The following is a 17310-nucleotide window of genomic DNA, read 5'->3' on the forward strand; positions in this document are numbered from 1 at the left end:
GATTCCTGAATGAATAGAGTGTGGCTCCCGGGTTAGTGGATTAGAGTCTGTGTGTTAAGGGCCTCTCCCGGGCATGCCTCCGGGACAAGGACATTATCCACATGACACATTATAGGCTCGTAGGCAGCTGATTAAAATGGGCAGGGATCTCTGGATTGAACCCCACAAAAGTACTTTTGATGTGATCAAACTAGTTTAAAGAGGCTGGTTGTTAAGGTGTTGAAGGGGATATTTAAAGCTCCTTGTCTTTAGAAGAGACCTGAGGCATTGTAGTAGACAGTTAGGCCTTGTTAGAGGGGTGAGGCTGATGTAATACTTTGACACTGTGAACGTGCCACTATATTTTAAAATATTATAATTTCTATTTCATCCCTGCAAGACAAATCATAATATTCCTCCACTAATTGGTATAGACTTGTGCTGCAACAACTCATTGCACCGTGATTGGCTGGCTCCAGGTTGGTTAGTTAAAAAAAAAAAATCCCAAAAACCATTAGATTGTGAGAAAATATCCTGCGGTGATCTTTCCTCGATTTAGATCAGATAGTGGCGTTTGTCTGGCGCTGTAGTGCACTGTTGGGATGGCGGGACTGAGATGCTAGAGATGTGGAGGAGGGCTTTGAGATAGAGATCTCTGGAGTGGGGTGGGGGTGGAGGTGGAGAGGGATGGTAGCATCAGTGGCTGCAGTGATAAAGCTGAAAGCAGTGGGACGAGCTGGGAGTTCTGTGTCTCTGATGTCTGTGTGTTCTGTCTGTTCTGCTGTGTTGCCCTGTGGTCGGCTCCTGAGGAGAAGGCCAACGATGGATGAGGCCTGTCCCCTCGTTGCTTTTGTCCTCTTAAGGCGGGTGAATCACAGGCCTGTCAACAGCACAACACCACAGCCAAACCGCAACTGAACCCTTTTTCTGTAGCGTATACAGAGGTGCACATGCAGTCGCTGCCACAGCTCCCTGCAGCACAGCGGGCATGTTATGATTCTTTGTGGCCACGGTGGATTTACTCCTGGGTTTTTTATGGTTCTGAAGTATATACGAGGCTTCATGAAGTCAAGTTTTCCAGCGAGGAAAACATCTCCTCGTGTGGCTAAATGAGTCATTGTCGTAATACAAGGCCAATATTAGTGCTCCTGTTGTACATTAAGGATTATGGGTAACTTTTCTTCTAGAGGTTGTGTTTAGGATCCAAAATGACACTCTGTTTACATTGCTGCTTGTGAGGAGTTAAAATGGCCTCCTTGCTTACACACAGACACACACACAGACACACATTACAAATCGGTAAATATTCAGCTAATGCTCTGTGGAAGTGAAGATTCAAAAGCCATCGGATGAGATGTTTTTAGAAGCACGGTGCTCTTTCATGTACCGACATGGATCCATGGTGAGGGTGTTGTACGGTGACTTGTGACAGCAACGTTTTTATTTATTTTTTTCTTCTTCTTTCGTTTCCTTTTCTTCTCCGCAGCTCAAATCGAAATAATTCCCTGCAAGATCTGTGGAGACAAATCATCAGGCATCCATTACGGCGTGATAACATGTGAAGGCTGTAAGGTAAGCATCAAGAGACCGAACCCGTTTGTGCCAAGGGAGGTAGTGTGCCTGCGTGCACGCAAAGGGACAGAAGAGCTCAAAGAGGAAAGACTGGGAACGCCGGGGAAGTGCCGAAAGTTGCTTGCGAGGAAAAAATACACTTGAAAATGTTGCTGAAGTTTTGCGACGATTTGGAGAGGGACTGCAAAGCAAAGACACGCGGAGTGTGATCATTAAAGTGGTCAAGCACCGCAGAGGACATCACAGAAAACCACAATTAGTAGGACAAAGTCATTCCTCTGCCTTGCTTTGCCTTTCCCTCCCAGGGACGTGTCTTTTGCTGTTTTTGCTTTTGCTGCAGCCTGCTCTTCTTGAAATAAAATGATCAAAAGCACAGTGCTTTGAATTATAGCAGATTGTTGGCTGTTTGCTACAGTGTGTTGCTTCTATTGAAGCCACCTTTTGTACTGTTTCAAATGCACCAACCATTCACAGTGAGAGGAATTTTGTGCTTAGAGTGTATTCTTGTCCCCATGCTTGTCACCAGGCACATCATTAGCATTCCTCAGCCAGCCTGCACCTTTGCTGTTTGCTCCTGGTTATATATGTGCACGTGTGTGTGTGTGTGTGTGTGTGTGTGTGCGTGTGTGTGTGTGAAGGAGAGAGAGGCAGACAAGAGAGGGACAGAGAGAGTTTCCTTTCCTGCACTCTTCTCCCTCACATAGGAGCTTGCAGGGACAAAACACTAAAGAATAAACTGCTGAAATCTATCTTTAATGACTGCTAATTAGTCCAGGCAGAGAGGCCTTTAATGATATGTGCGAGTACAAAAGTTTGGACCATAAATCATAGCATTATTAAAGAGTGCTGCTTGTCACTGGCAGTTTTAGTCGGTTTCCATAATGGCTTCTATTATAAAGCAACTTGGCAGCTGTCAGCTGTTTTCTTGTAATTAAACAGCCAATGAGCAGCTAATTAAGACATATGTGTATGGAGCAGTAGAGTGGGGCATGTTAATGATGTGCTGGAATCAATTCATTAAGTCAAAGGATGAGGAATCCGGTCGGTGTGCATTCACAATCCTTTAACACCGCGCATGCCAGTGCTGCGTTAATCAACACTAATAACCATCCACTGTTATCATTCCTACCCAAACACAACACCCTCATGCTGTACTCACGGTTGAAATGCAGCACTCCTAAGATACTACAGTAGAAAATATAGTCACGGTAGTATTGTTATGTATCAATTTCATATTAATAATTTTTAAAAAACACCACTTGGAAACAGTCACTGTCAATGAGTAATATGTTAAGCACAGTGGTAAACAGATCACTTTTTACAGAGCACCTTTTAACCTTACTGGTTCTATAAAGCATTTTACAGTGTTTGTTATTCACGCACACACATCTGAAGCAACTTGGAGTTCAGTGACTTTCGCGAGGAAGCTTCAGCATATCGAGGACGTTAGCAATTGAACCCATATGATTAGCAGACAAACCTCTCTACAACCTGAGCTACGGCTATGCTATTGACATGGGGCATGAATTGATCCTTCGAGATGAAAACACGACTGTTTCTTTGTCTGTCCTCTGTTTAATGCAGGGCTTTTTCAGGAGGAGTCAGCAGAGCAATGCAGCTTACTCCTGTCCCCGTCAGAAGAACTGCTTGATCGACCGCACAAGCCGCAACCGCTGCCAGCACTGCCGGCTGCAGAAGTGCCTGGCAGTGGGCATGTCACGAGATGGTAAGTCCTCTATGGAAGAGGAGAAGCAAGTGGGTGGATTTAGCAGGGTGGCATGGTGAGTGGTGAGATGTGAAGAGCCCCGGTTCAGGCTCCTGTGTGGGCAAACGTGTGCTCCGCTAAACCGCCTTTGGATCGATGCTTCAGGGAAACTGTTGGACACTGACCTCCCCGTAAAGGGAGCAAAAAGAGCTTCCTTGTGGCAGTGAAAATATCAAACTTACTGAGAAGCAGCTCTAATTTACATTATCAAGTCAGTCTATATCTTTTAGCAGCTGTGTATTTGAATCTCGCTGGAGAGACAAAGAAAATCTGTAGGAATGAGATGAGATAATGTCGTTATTCTCAAAGGGGTACAACAGACATTTCCAAAGGAATTCTTGGCACGAGAACATGTTAAGCTGTCAGTCTGTGTTCATTCTCTGCCAGTAGTAGGTGAGCACTATGTCTGTGGGCCTAATTTGTTGCTGTGATAGAAACTAGGTTTGATGAAATACAAGGTTGTTAGAGGTTGTCATTAGTCCTGCTGCAGCTGAGATGCAGTAATGGGATCACACAGGTGGGGGTGTGTGCAGAGGGGCTCCTGCTGTGCCAGGCTGGTCCAAACTAGACTGGGCTTAAGAGATTCTATCAGAACAGAGCAGAGCCATGCCATTTTTCTGTAAATGGCACAGAGGGATGTGCACAGACAAGTGAAAACTTGAACGGAGTACAAGCGAAGAGACTGGTACAACTTCATAGACACACATGCACACTTATTAAATTAACACAGAAGTGCATTAGCACCGTGTGCGCAGCTATCCAGTATACATTATTACATGCACGTATGAAGACACACTCATGTATAAACACACACTCTGGACAGTAGAAGGTGACTCTTACCTTCACTGAACACACCAGAGCCCATCTGCCCGAACTCTTCTCTGCTGTTCCACTCACTTTCCACTGTGCACACACACACACATACACACACTGTGACCGGCTGACTTATTGCCAGGCCCCCAGAACACCGGCCAAGAAGTCTCATTCACAGAACCAATGTTTAGTCTGGAAACCTTAAGGTGGGAGGCAGACACTTGGGCTGTTTGATTGTCTGATAAGCTTTTCTGGTTCCTTTCCACCTTTACCTCTGCATTTGTGAAGCTGCTCATAATAATCTCTAAATCAATATAATTAATGCTGATCCCCCCCTAGATAAAAATATGTTGTAAATTAATGGGAATAACCCGTGGCTAAAATATATGGTGTGCTGCTTTCTGATAGTAAAGCACAGTTTATAGATGAAGGGTAATTAAATTGCCTAAGACTTTAATTTCTTCCCAAAAAATTCCCAAACGTGTGAGAAAACTCAGTCTGTGCAATTCCACTGTATTTCCTAGAGACAAGTGTCAGTATACTTAAAGATGAGGCAAAAGAGAATGCCATATAATTTAAAATCTTTTACTAGGTTTGAAAAAATAATAGTATCGAGTGTTTTCTCCTAGATGGACTGCCTTGGGGAAGTGTTGAAATGAATGCAAGTTTTCTTCAGCTTGAGTGTAGGCAAGCTTTTGCCTGACACAGCATGCATATGGTGAAATCGAGAGCACAGGAGAGGGGAGAAAGTGGCTCGACTGTAAATTACAGCAAATCAAAACAGTACAAATCAGATCAAAACTGGTAAATAACTAACAATATATTTATTTATTTCATTATTTAATTGGTTACTTTAATGTAAGGCATTTGGGGGAGAGTGCTTTGATAAAACACTGATTCTCAAAAAACAGTGATAATCTATGTATGCCCAACCCGCTAGTAAAACTAGTAGTGGTTCACAATCACTTGACTGTGAATACAATAAGTAAATTAAACTTAGTACATTTATTTTACTTGATGCAAAGATCCTTCATAGAAAGTGCCACCAATTCTGAGTGTTTTGTTAGTCTCACACTTGTCTTGTCCTGCTAATTACAGCAGTGAAGTTTGGTCGGATGTCAAAGAAGCAGCGAGACAGCCTATACGCTGAGGTCCAGAAGCACCGGCTGCAGCAGCAGCAACGTGACCACCAACAACAGCCTGGGGAGGCGGAGCCACTCACACCTAGCTACGGCCTCTCTGCCAGTGGCCTCACGGAGCTTCACGATGACCTCAGCGGCTACATGGATGGTCATACTCCTGATGGCAGCAAACCAGACTCGGCTGTCAGCAGCTTCTACCTGGACATTCAGCCATCTCCTGACCAGTCAGGCCTGGACATCAACGGCATCAAGCCGGAGCCCATCTGCGACTTTGCCCCAGGCTCTGGCTTCTTCCCCTACTGCTCCTTCACCAATGGAGAAACCTCCCCCACCGTGTCCATGGCTGAACTAGGTAAGGAGCAGCAGCGAGAGAGAGGGAGAGGCAAAAGGCAAAAGGAGACAGCAAAATGAAGGAGAGGGGGGGAACAACTCAACCGTGGGGCAAACGACACAAAGGTTGCTTAAAATAGCAGGAGGTTGGAGACTCATCTCCAACACTCATTAAAAGAGCCTCTTTTTTGTAATTAGTTTCCATTAATTAGGGCCAATCAGGATCCAGCAGGGCAGGCGTCTGGGGAAATCATTTTTTTAGGCTCCCCTGTGCCTAGGAACTCCTTTTAACAGATGTGTTTTCAAAACCATTTAAATTCTTATACTCAATATTTCTCTCAGAGAAAATGTGACCTTTGTTTCAGTGAGTAACGTGGCACCCCTCCTCCTTTCCATGCATTTGTGTCATAACTAGATTGGCTTTCCCTCAACCTTAAGCTATGAGCTTCCTGCAGGCAGTAAAAGGAAATGTCAACAAGCCTTTTCCCAGTCAAAAAAAGCCCACGCGTATCCGCCTCTCCTCCTTCATGAAGGCTCAGTAAATAAATCTTCTTTTCCTGTGGCATATTTCATCAGTGAGGTCTTCACTTTCACATAGCCTTGTGAGAAACATTCGAATCTCAACTGTGATCTTCCGGGTTTGTGACTGTGCTTGTGTTTCAGAACACCTGGCCCAGAACATTTCTAAGTCACACATGGAGACATGTCAGTATCTGAGAGAGGAGCTGCAGCAGATGACCTGGCAGGCTTTCCTGCAAGAGGAGGTGGAGAGCTACCAGAACAAGGTATCTTTACCACCGCTGTGCCTTTCTGGGTCTCCACAGCAGTTACAGTAATCAGAATCATTGTTTTAAAGTAGATAACCCATTCTCTGTCCTATCTGTTCTTAGCCCCGGGAAGTCATGTGGCAGCTGTGCGCTATCAAAATAACAGAGGCCATTCAGTATGTGGTGGAGTTTGCCAAGCGCATCGACGGCTTCATGGAGCTGTGTCAGAACGATCAGATAGTGCTGCTGAAAGCAGGTATGACAGCTTGTCAACATGGCCTGTTGCCGTCAAACTCACCCACCACTACCAGCCCCTCCACCCCTCTCCTCTGGCATTGTCACAAGGGCGTAGCTGACCTGACTGCACAAAGCCCTCTTCTTCACAGGCACAGACAGTGTCACAGAGAGGAGACCCCACCCCGCCTGCTTTCCCTCACCGTCTCTGTCTCTCCCCGTTTGCCTCCGTTCATTACATACATAACAAAGGAAGACACAGCATTAGATAAGTCATGTGTTCCCGAGCTCAGATAATACCTATCATGCCTGCCGCCATTTCTCTCTCCTTTTCTCAAGCACCAGCGATGTCTGTTTAAACTTCTCTTAAGAGGATGCACTCACAGAATTGTGTATATATAACCCTGCTATGGCTCTTTGCACACAGTCACCTATATTTATAGACAAATACAGACACACATCTACCTCACATCCAGCAAACAAACAGCTCTCCCGGGTCCTTCCCTGGGTGTTTCTTTACATTAGCACAGCCCATACGAATAACGAAATACAGAGCGAGATCCCTTGTCAGACATGACATTTTAAAACAGTAGCATCTCCCTTGGAGGCAATAATGGCTTCAGTTACATTTTCTTGATCCTCTTATCCACTCCCACAGAGTGGTGCAAATTATACAACACAATAAACACCTATCTATCTAAATAAAGGTTGAATGAATAAGCACTGTCACCAATGAATGGAGTACAATTTTTTATCAGGCATGTCATTATGGAAGAATAGCCTTCTGTCGATGATGTTTTCATCTGCGGAGGCTTTTTTTTCTCTTCACTCTGACAGCAGGCTTCTTTATTTCAAAGTGGTTGTGTTAGTCATATTGTAGAAGATTAGCACAAAGCTAAATCATGTGTTTTGCATGCCTGACTGATGTGTAACTGTTGGGATAAAGGAAAAAAAAAAGAAATAACAAAGCTCAGATTCAGCATCTTATCCCTGTCTGTCTCCACAGGCTCTTTGGAAGTTGTGTTTGTCAGAATGTGCCGTGCCTTTGACACGCAAAACAACACAGTGTATTTTGATGGAAAATATGCTGGACCTGATGTGTTCAAGTCATTAGGTAAGTGGAGTGGGTTTAGGCACGTGTGTGTGCGCGTGTGCACTCATGCATTTGAATGACTGTGCATGTGTGTATTTTTGTGCTGCTGTGTTTGTGTGAGTGTGTTTAGTTGTTTTTTTTTACAGTGTATTACTCCTTTCTTTGTTGTAACAGCCAAAATTAGAGTCTGCTGTTCTGTTCTGCACAATGCTGAACGCCTCGAAGCAAACACTCATCCCTTCCTCACCTGGCATTGCTGTCTTTTCAGCAGTTATTTATGGTAGAACAGAGATCTTAGTGAGGCTCTGCTGCATATGGCTCCTGTAACTGTGGAATAAATAAAGCCAGACGGAGTGTCTTTAGGGAGAGTGCTATCAAAACTATCATTGATAGCCTGACATAAAACATCTCAGGCGAAAGCAAATAGAATTTGTGTCAGACTGCCATATTACTGCTAAGATGTCCCGCCGTGGATTTTTCCAGCTACCTTTTGACAAAAAAAAATGTAACTGCGTCCCATAGTGGCTGAAAAAGTGGAGAATTCTGTTTCTCATTGTGAGTTTGCATTCACTATCATTGTGTTTGTATACGAGTGAGCATGTGTGTGTACTATACCAGTGTCCTATGAATTCTGTGCCGAGAGGTCCACAGTGGGGGAGGCAGAGTGATGGGCTTCCCGAGCTGCCGTGGCATCCGCCTGTCTCTCTCTATCTCCGATAATTGATTTAACTAAAAGCCTCAATAGTGACCTCATTTTGGCTTGCATAACGCCACCCAACTGCCAAAAGTGACTCGTCTGGGAGGCAAAACTCAGTAAAAACATTGCCTGTTCTGCTTAAGACGCTCCCATGTGCTGTCAGCACGCCGCTCTTTTTCATTTCTCCCCCTTTCCTCTCCCCTCCCCGTGTGCCTCTCTCCCAATAAAGATCAAGAGTGAATGTTGTTCTTTGGTCTTCCATATCCTAAGCCCCCTCTCTCTGTCCTTTGCTGCGGCAGGCTGTGACGACTTGATCAGCTCCGTCTTCGAGTTTGGGAAAAACTTGTGTTCTATGCACCTGTCTGAGGATGAGATCGCCCTGTTCTCCGCCTTTGTGTTGATGTCTGCTGGTAGGTGTCATTCACGGTGCAAAGAGAGGGGGGAAAAAAGGCAAACATACGTTCACCACAATAATGAACACACTGTTGCAGTCCTATTTTTTTCTGATAATTAAAATCTTGCATTTCAAGAATTGTGTTTGGCTTTGAAGAGCCCCACATGTGTTTTACAGCCACATAAAGATGTGACTATTTTCCTTCCAGACCGGTCCTGGCTGCAGGAGAAGGTGAAGGTGGAAAAACTCCAGCAGAAGATCCAACTGGCCCTCCAGCACGTCCTGCAGAAGAACCACAGAGAGGACGGTATACTTACAAAGGTACAGTGCATACAGAACACACTTCATCCGTTATCCCCGAAAGCTGGAATTCCCTGCTGTTGTAGCAATTTAATCTTACACTGCTTAGGATCTTTATCCACTGGCCTTGAAACATTTTTAACCCCAGTAGATTAAATGAACCCAGATTTCGGAGGAAACATTCATAATGTGACATGAAATACCTCTTTTATCAGTATATGCTTTGTTATCAGCTACACCGGCTCCTTAATATAAAGTGTCAAGTTTTCCTTGTGCCTGAGCGCTTGTCTCAATATTTACAAGTCTGTTTGCCCCTGTGTGAGACGGAATACACTGTAGGGAGGAATGTTTTTCACTACCATTGCTCCATGTCCTTGCCTCCCTGTGAATCTAAACAGCCTGTCTCCTCTCTCTCCACAGTTGATATGCAAAGTGTCGACACTGCGGGCGCTGTGCAGTAGGCATACAGAGAAGCTTACAGCTTTCAAAGCAATATACCCAGACATTGTGCGTGCCCACTTCCCCCCGTTATACAAGGAGCTGTTTGGATCAGACTTTGAGCAGTCCATGCCCGTTGACGGGTAGCAACCCTGCCAGGTGCCAGTGTGCCCACCGTAGGGGAATGTGGAGGAGGAATCTGAGACACTTTACTGGTGCCCTGCACACACCAGAGCGGACAGATGGCACGCTGTTCAACTTCTTCTTTTACATTGGAGGGTAGGGCTTGGGGAGTTGATTGTCAAGGTTTACCATATTGAATCTAGTTCTCTTTGTAAGAATTGTGGGACCCGACACCCCACGGGACATGAAGAGGAGATAGGAACAAATCATTTCTGTTTGGTTGAACTTGACCCTCTTATGCGCTTTTCTAACCCAATTCTCTTCATTCGTCGTTGTTTTCACTTGATTAACTGCATCACCCCCTATCATTCTCCCTTTTTTTTTTTTTTTTTATCTGCACACCTGGCTTCTAATCATTATGAACAATTAATGAGACACCTTTGAAGAAAAAGAAAAGAAAAGCTGAAGACCTCTTCATTTAGAGGATGACCACATCAGTATTATTTCCCAGGTTACACTCCCGTAACAGTTCTGCTTTCTTTCCATGGTCAAAGCTGTCACCTTTTTACGCAGAAAAAGTGACAACAACAACAACAACAACAAAAAAAAAGATAAACGCGCACACTTTGGTCAAGTTCAGCCTCTTTTCTCTTGTGCTCAAGCCGTATCGTTTGGGATGACGCGGTGCTTGGGATGAAAACTCACGGCGACTTCGAGGGAGGTTCCATTGGCATGGCGTTGCAATCGGCACCTCTCTGTGGACAATCGTTTAAAAGAGAGAGAAAAAAAAAGAAACCTAGAATTCTGGTAATTCTAATGAAAACGCAATGATTTAAGTTGTCAAAGACTCCATCCACCATTGTTGCATAGTGAAACCATGTAAGGCCATCTGCTATTAATCCTTCTCTGGACAGGTGCCCTGGAGAAGCACAGGGCGCCAATACAATGAAAAGGGTCCATTCCACCTGTTTTATAATGTACTACAGGGTATATGGTCATAAGTACTTACTATACAGAAAAAAGTAATGTTTATAGAATCTATTTTAAATAACATGTATGATATTAGTAGTTAGACCATTCTTAATTGTTGAATTGATAAGGCACTTTTATTTACACCGTTCTTTAATTTAAGACTTGTATATTTACCTAGTGATGTGTTGCATGTGCACAAGAAATACAAGTTGAATCATGGATGCAGAGGTTAGTCCCGGGAGCTGCAGATGTTACTGGTCTACTGGAAGCGTACGGGATGTCTGTTAGGGTGGCTGGCGTGGCTGCCGGTTGGCGAACAAAAGAGGCGTGGATGAGAAGGCAGGTTAAAGACACTCCGTCGCTTGTTTTCGCAACAACTGCCAGTGCGACGCCTGTCAAAATGTAGCTGTGATACTCCTCTGAGGGGAGCATGCACAAACATAAAAAATAATACAAAAAAACAAAACAAAACAACCTCGCGGTGATGTTTTGTTTTTGTTGTGAACAGATCTGGATTTCATGGCATCTGTTTCAAGTTTTTGAAAATACAAGAAAACTGAGGTGTGCTCGGGTGACAGATTTTGGGGATTTTTTTTTTTTTACTAAACATTTGCTTCTCATTGTACTGTGAAAATCTGTACATTTTTCTTTAAGGCTATAAATCAACCCAAATAGCCATGTGGTTGGACTGGGAAACTCACATGCAGTCTCTAATCCAATTGTTCCATCTAGTGGAAGATAAAGATACAGCAAGCGAGTTAACAGCCTAATGGCAAGAGACCCCGGGGTCTAACCTAAAAAGCACATTTACGAGCCTCTGTAAGAACATTTTCAGCGTCTTTATCTGCCTTCTCACCGCAGTCTCAGCCCGGCAACGCCACGGACAGGACACAGAAGAAACAGTGAAGGGAAAGTGAATATTCAAAGCCTTGTCTGGTTGTAAAGCTTCTATTTTTGTAACTTGTTTTGGTTAATAAACTCACGAAAGAGAACGAGGGAGAGAAAAAGATGTCAGGTAGCACTTAACTATATCCCTGCAATAATTAGACTAGCCGTTGTTCGTATGATTAGGGGAGAAGCATAAAAATGGTAGGACAAGTGCTATTTTCAGAATGCTTTGTTGTTGTGCTTCTGTTTTTGTTGAGTGCGTCTTTTTTGTCAGTGTGGTAGTAAAGTGGTAGAAAAAAGAAAAAAAAGAAACAACCCTGGATGTGCCAAACAATAGTCGTTGCTTCCGCTTTTCCAGTCTACTCGTCTATAATGTAGAATGGATTCCTAAGACATTCCAGCAATCTCAGTAGCGGCTTTTAGAAAAATCGTTAAGAACAAAAAAAAAAAAAGAACAAAAAAAAAAAGAAAAGACTAGAAAAAAATGATATCCCTTTAGAAACCCGACAAAGCATGTTAACACATCTGTCACCAGTCTGTCTGTAACATTGAATCCAGTTGTTTTGTCTTTTTTTTTTGTTTGTTTGTTTGTTGTTGTTTTCCTTTTGTTTGCACACTATCATTCCTCTACCGTGCAATTTGCGCGAGGCGTTAATGCCTTGCGCTGTCACCCCTCAGGGAAGAGTTTCTTCTGTGCTTTTCTGTTTGAATTCATTCGATTTATAGTTTAGTAGATATTTTTTCTTTCTATCGTTCTCTCTTTTTTTTTTTTCAGGGACGTTCCATGAGAAGTGGTTGAAAATTCCGATTTGAAAATTCATCACAGAGTTGTTCAGAATTTCACATTATTGGTGTCCTTAAAGGGCCTCCAGCCAAGTCGATTAATGAAAGCAAATCTTCTTTGTAAAAGAAAAACCCATCAAACCCCATCGCATTTACAAAGTGTAGTTTTTCAGTACACGGCATATTTCTTTCACGCACACAAAATAATTTAAAAAAAAAAAATCTGTTTTGGTTTAAAACGGTGTCATCAGGGTCTTTATGAATAATAACCCTCTTTGTTAGGAAACCAAATATTCTTATGCAATACTAAATCTGTTGTGTTTTGGGTTGTTAGTAAATATGCTGTACCTAAGTAATAATATCTGTTAACGATCCAATGCTATTTTGGATATGCACAAGCCCTGTACGACTAGAAAACCTCAGTCTCAAAGCAAAAGAAACCCAGTCTGGAACACTGCTAGACAATCCGGTGTTGAGAGGCCCGGCGGCCCGGCAAGAGCAGCAAAAAGGATTAGGTGCGAACGCTCAGGGAGGTAACAGGTAGACCGAAGAAACGGCTCGCTTTCCTCTGGAGTCGCGGAGCATTTCATTAACTTTTTGTTTTGTTTTTTTGGTGAGTTTATGAGATTTTTTTGGAAATCTTTAAAAAGCACTCAAATGATGAGAGGAGCTTGGCTGAACTTTTTCTATTTTATTTTTAATTATTGGTTTTTTTTGGCGTAGCACACTGAACATTTTGTTAGAAAATAATGAGAAAATTGAGATTTGGCTGATTTCTTTGTCAATTCTTTTCATTTTGTTTGTTTGTTTCTTGAAGATTATTATTTCTTCTTCAAACGTTATGTGATCACGTAAACAATATTCTGTCAAACATGGTCAGCCTAAGGTCTACCACTAAAAAGGGGTTCTTATCTCGTAAAATGTGCTGTTTTGTTTTTCATTTTAGTCGAGTAGCTGGTAATGTGCTCTACAATGTATAACAAGCAATATGCCTTGTGTTATAATTACGGGTCTCTACAGTGCAGCCATCATCCTTTTTCAATTGACTTTATTCATACAGTTGATTTTTGTTTACTCTTTTTCTGAACAAAAAGAAGTAATAAAGCCCCATCACTCTATTTTTTAATCTTTTTAAGGTTCCGATAGAGGGAAGATTGCAGGAAACGGTCACCAAACACACAGATGCTTGTGTATAACTATAAACTACGCCTTTACACGGGCCTGAAAAGTGATGTCTTTCTGTATATTCTCATTCGAGATATCCCACTTTAAGCGAGGGATCGATGCTACTTGTGCTATTCAATCAGTGTATAGTATACAGTAAAATGTGCTGGTCCTTTTGTCTCTGCTCTGTTGTCTGTAAAAAGCAATAGTGTGTGCGTGTGTGTGTGTCTGTCTGTTCTCACAGTATGTGAATATTTAAAAAAAAAAAACCCAGACAAGGCTTTAATAATTACAGAGGAACAGGGTCATGTGGATGAAGAGGTTTTGATCTTTTTTCTTTTTTTTTTTTACATTTTCTAACAAAAAAGAAGCAAAGGTTTTGAGGAATGCTGAGCTCGATCCATCCATAATAGTTGTAGATTTTAAAAAGCATGACATAACGCCTTCGACAATTCACGGGTCTCAAAAGAAAAAATTCTTCGCTATCAGTTTGTTGGTCCAAGCCTAAATTGAAATGAACCGAGCCAAAATGTGCACTGTAGATTGCGTCTTCGACCGTAAATTGTCAAGACCGGCGTTATGTCACGCTTGAGGTTGCCGGTGTGTCGCCCAGAATTGTGAGTCAGTCGTCGCATTTTAACAAAACCCATTTTCCAAAGCACAGGTGATAAGACTTTATGATTAAAGTTACGTTTAAGAATATAGTTTAAAAATAACGAGACAAAACAATGAAAAGCAACTTTTAGCCATAATCGAATGTCAAGCAATAATATATGTCTGTGTATTATTTTTCATTCTTTTGTGCATAATAAGTCTTTGAACATCTGCATGTAAATACACCTCTTATTTATCGCCATTGGGTTCGGTTTTATTTTTGTGTTGATTTTGTGGATGTTTTCTCTTTTTTTTTATGTTTCATCTGTACATTTGACCAGTTCTGTTCCCAGGTGGAGAACTAAGAACTTGACACGGCCTGTGTGCTGTATATCTTATTTTCTCACTCTCTCTCCCTCATTCTCTGCTGTTTATTCACCATATTTAATATTATTATTGATCACATGTATAAAGGTAGCTTTGTAACTTCTGTCTGTATAGGGTAAGAGGAAAATACTGCTACTAAGGCCTACCCAGTGAAAAAAAAAAATTTATCTGTTTATCAATGACATCATATTGTACGATAACTCTGTTTCTACTTTGCTTCCCTCCTTTAGGATTAGTTTGATAGCGATAGGGCGTGCTGACATTTATTTTGTGTTGCCCTGATGTGTGGTGCTAGGTAAGTTAATTTTGTGAACCAAGTATTGATTCCTAAGCCAGGCCGCCCTATTAGTTCATTGATTTCATCGCATATTAATGTATTATTGATATTAGGACTCAACGAATAATGATAATAATGATAATGATAATAATGAAAATGAAAATGATAGTGGTAAAATTACCCAGCCAGTACCTGTATCAGTGTGCTAGACTTGGGATAAGGCACTTATTTCCTTCTGACTTATAGCAAAGCTAGTATCTGCGAATTAACAAGCTTATTAAGGTCGCTTTTCTGGAAGAATTATAATATTCAAACTGAAACAGCAGTATTGGATTTTTTTTGTCCTTTTTCCTTTGTGTGATTGTAAAGAAAAAAACACTCACTGAGGCTAGTTAGTTTGTCAGGTTTTAAGATACTATTTACCTCCCCGTGTCTGCATTGTTCTTCACCTGATGCAGGGAAGTGGTGCTTGGATTTCATTTTACAGAGCCTCGGTGTATGCTTTTGTTATTCCCCATTTTAAGACTATCCTGATCCTGAGGCAGCGGTTTCTCCAGAACCAGTGGCACAAGCCTTTTGCACCACACTGAAGTGTTAAAATGTACACGAGAGGATTGCCATTTGAAGACAAAGTTGACCTTTTCTTTTCTCTCGACTCTGTAGCAAATATCAGTAAGAATATGCTTGCAATAATACACAACGTATCACACTGAGTGCCTCTCGGTGTAACAAAATGCATACATGGTTTTGATTGTCCTTTTTTGTTGTTGTTTTTGTGGTTTTTCCAGATGTGTACTGAAGTGACAATGTATTTTGTACATGAGGGGGAATTGTCGCTCGCTCATGCTTAAAATGTTTGGGTTTTTTTTGTTTTTCCAAACTCTCTCTCTTCATGTGTTGTTAATTCTTTTTCGCGTGGGTTGTTGTTGAAGGGTTCCGATGTGTAGATGGTCTGTTTAGAGTGTACACGTCACCCCTCATGTCATTTCGGAAACATAACTGGGAACGTCGCTTCTCGTTGGTCGACAAATGCTCGCGGACGATATTACAGAAGTGTTCTCCTGCACATTGTTTTGATTTTTCTGGTCGAGCAAAAAAAAAAAAGAAGAACTAAACAAACAAAAAATACCTAACAGAAAGTCCACATTTCTTCATTTTCTGTTAGTGTTAAATCTACTTTTTCTTTTTTATTTCACTGAGGATGGAAGATTTACTAATGCATTGTATATTAAGTATTTGTATGTGTTTGTAAAACAGACATACGATGCATCTGGATTTCTTTAATGTTCTGTGTTCAATGTGCCCTCGGTCTGTTGGGGTAATTTAACATAAAAAATGGGGTGGGTGCGTGGGGGAGGGTGGAGCAAGGGTGGCTTCTTTTTTTTTTTCCATGCAAAAGCAGTACAAATTACGGAAAAAGCCGAAACTAGTGTGTGGTTGTCACAAATTTCTAAGTCACATGTTTGCTACTGATGTAAAATGGGGACAGATGATCATGTACCTTTTTATCCAGCTCTTTTGAACTCTCTTTAGCAGGTAGTCTATTCACAAACGTAGTTTTGCTCCTTCTTGTCTGATTCTTAAATATGAAAATAAGTATTTTGATTCATTTTGTAAATACGGCTGTAAAGAAAAATAAGAAATTTAATGTTGTCTTTTAAATACTTTTCATTCTAATATGAATGTTGTTATATTGTACTTAGAAACTGTACCTTTAATATTACCTTTATTAAAAGTGCATTGGACACATCGATTTTAGATGTGCTTTATGTGCTGTTATCCCATAATAAAATTTACCGCTTGTAATGGGCTTTGTTTTTTCCCTGGCTGTTTATCTGTCTCCTTTTGTCTGCTCTCTGTATTCAGCTCACACTAGAAAAGTTAAACCGCACGTTCTGCCGTTACTTAATCAGAGTGACGAGCCTCACTCCGCTAGAAACTTTTCTTAATGACTGAATTATGTGGACAATACCCAGATCTAAATAAATCTGTGGTGACTAAAAGAATGTAAAATCTGAAGCGTCTCCAGAAATCTGGATAATCATTTCACTTGTATTAATTATTTTAATGAATGACTCTTTATACATTTTTCATTAAATCTTTTCCACGTAATACATTTTAGATTTTGATTAAGCATTATTAACTGCAAAACTGTGGAATAATATCCAACATTTCAGATTGTTTTTCTATATGTGCTTACAGTCATGTGAACTCTATGCAGGCCTGTGCAAAGTTAAATGCACCCTTGTTGCTTCCATAGGAGTTTAGAGGCTCATCAAATGCACTTAATTAACTGAGCATCAGCAAATGTGATCACCTCTATAAAAGCAATGATGGCAGTTTTCTGACCTGCAGCATTTCGTTGTGTGTTAATACAACAGCATAATCTTCACAGGTGTGGACACCCTAACAAATGCAAACCTCAGAGAAAAGAAAACAAGAATTACTCAGACTCTACAGGACTCAGTATGTTAAATATTAAAGTTTTTGACAGTACAATTAGAAAAAGGCTGAATATTTATGGCTTGTTTGGACGGGTGGCCAGAAGAAAGACTTTTCTCCCTAAAAACAACACGACAGAATGCCTTAAGTTTGCAA

The 17310-nt window shown here is 41.5% G+C and overlaps 1 protein-coding gene across 3 annotated transcripts in view; it reads left to right on the forward strand.

The window, feature by feature from the left end:
* The window catches only part of roraa (RAR-related orphan receptor A, paralog a), a 185184-nt gene extending 169365 nt beyond the window's left edge, over positions 1-15819 (forward strand). For all 3 annotated transcript variants that reach the window (XM_040025748.1, XM_040025749.1, XM_040025750.1), the window contains 9 exons: positions 1466-1551; positions 3136-3277; positions 5228-5623; positions 6265-6386; positions 6492-6624; positions 7609-7716; positions 8692-8802; positions 8995-9107; positions 9507-15819. In XM_040025748.1, the coding sequence (XP_039881682.1) occupies positions 1466-1551; positions 3136-3277; positions 5228-5623; positions 6265-6386; positions 6492-6624; positions 7609-7716; positions 8692-8802; positions 8995-9107; positions 9507-9671 (1376 nt within the window). In that variant the 3' untranslated portion in view covers positions 9672-15819. The remainder of the gene's footprint in view (positions 1-1465; positions 1552-3135; positions 3278-5227; positions 5624-6264; positions 6387-6491; positions 6625-7608; positions 7717-8691; positions 8803-8994; positions 9108-9506) is intronic.
* The last annotated feature ends 1491 nt before the right edge of the window (positions 15820-17310 follow it).

This window comes from Simochromis diagramma, unplaced genomic scaffold (genome assembly GCF_900408965.1).
Source record: "Simochromis diagramma unplaced genomic scaffold, fSimDia1.1 OVJJ01000293.1, whole genome shotgun sequence".
In the NCBI taxonomy this organism is placed as follows: domain Eukaryota; kingdom Metazoa; phylum Chordata; class Actinopteri; order Cichliformes; family Cichlidae; genus Simochromis; species Simochromis diagramma.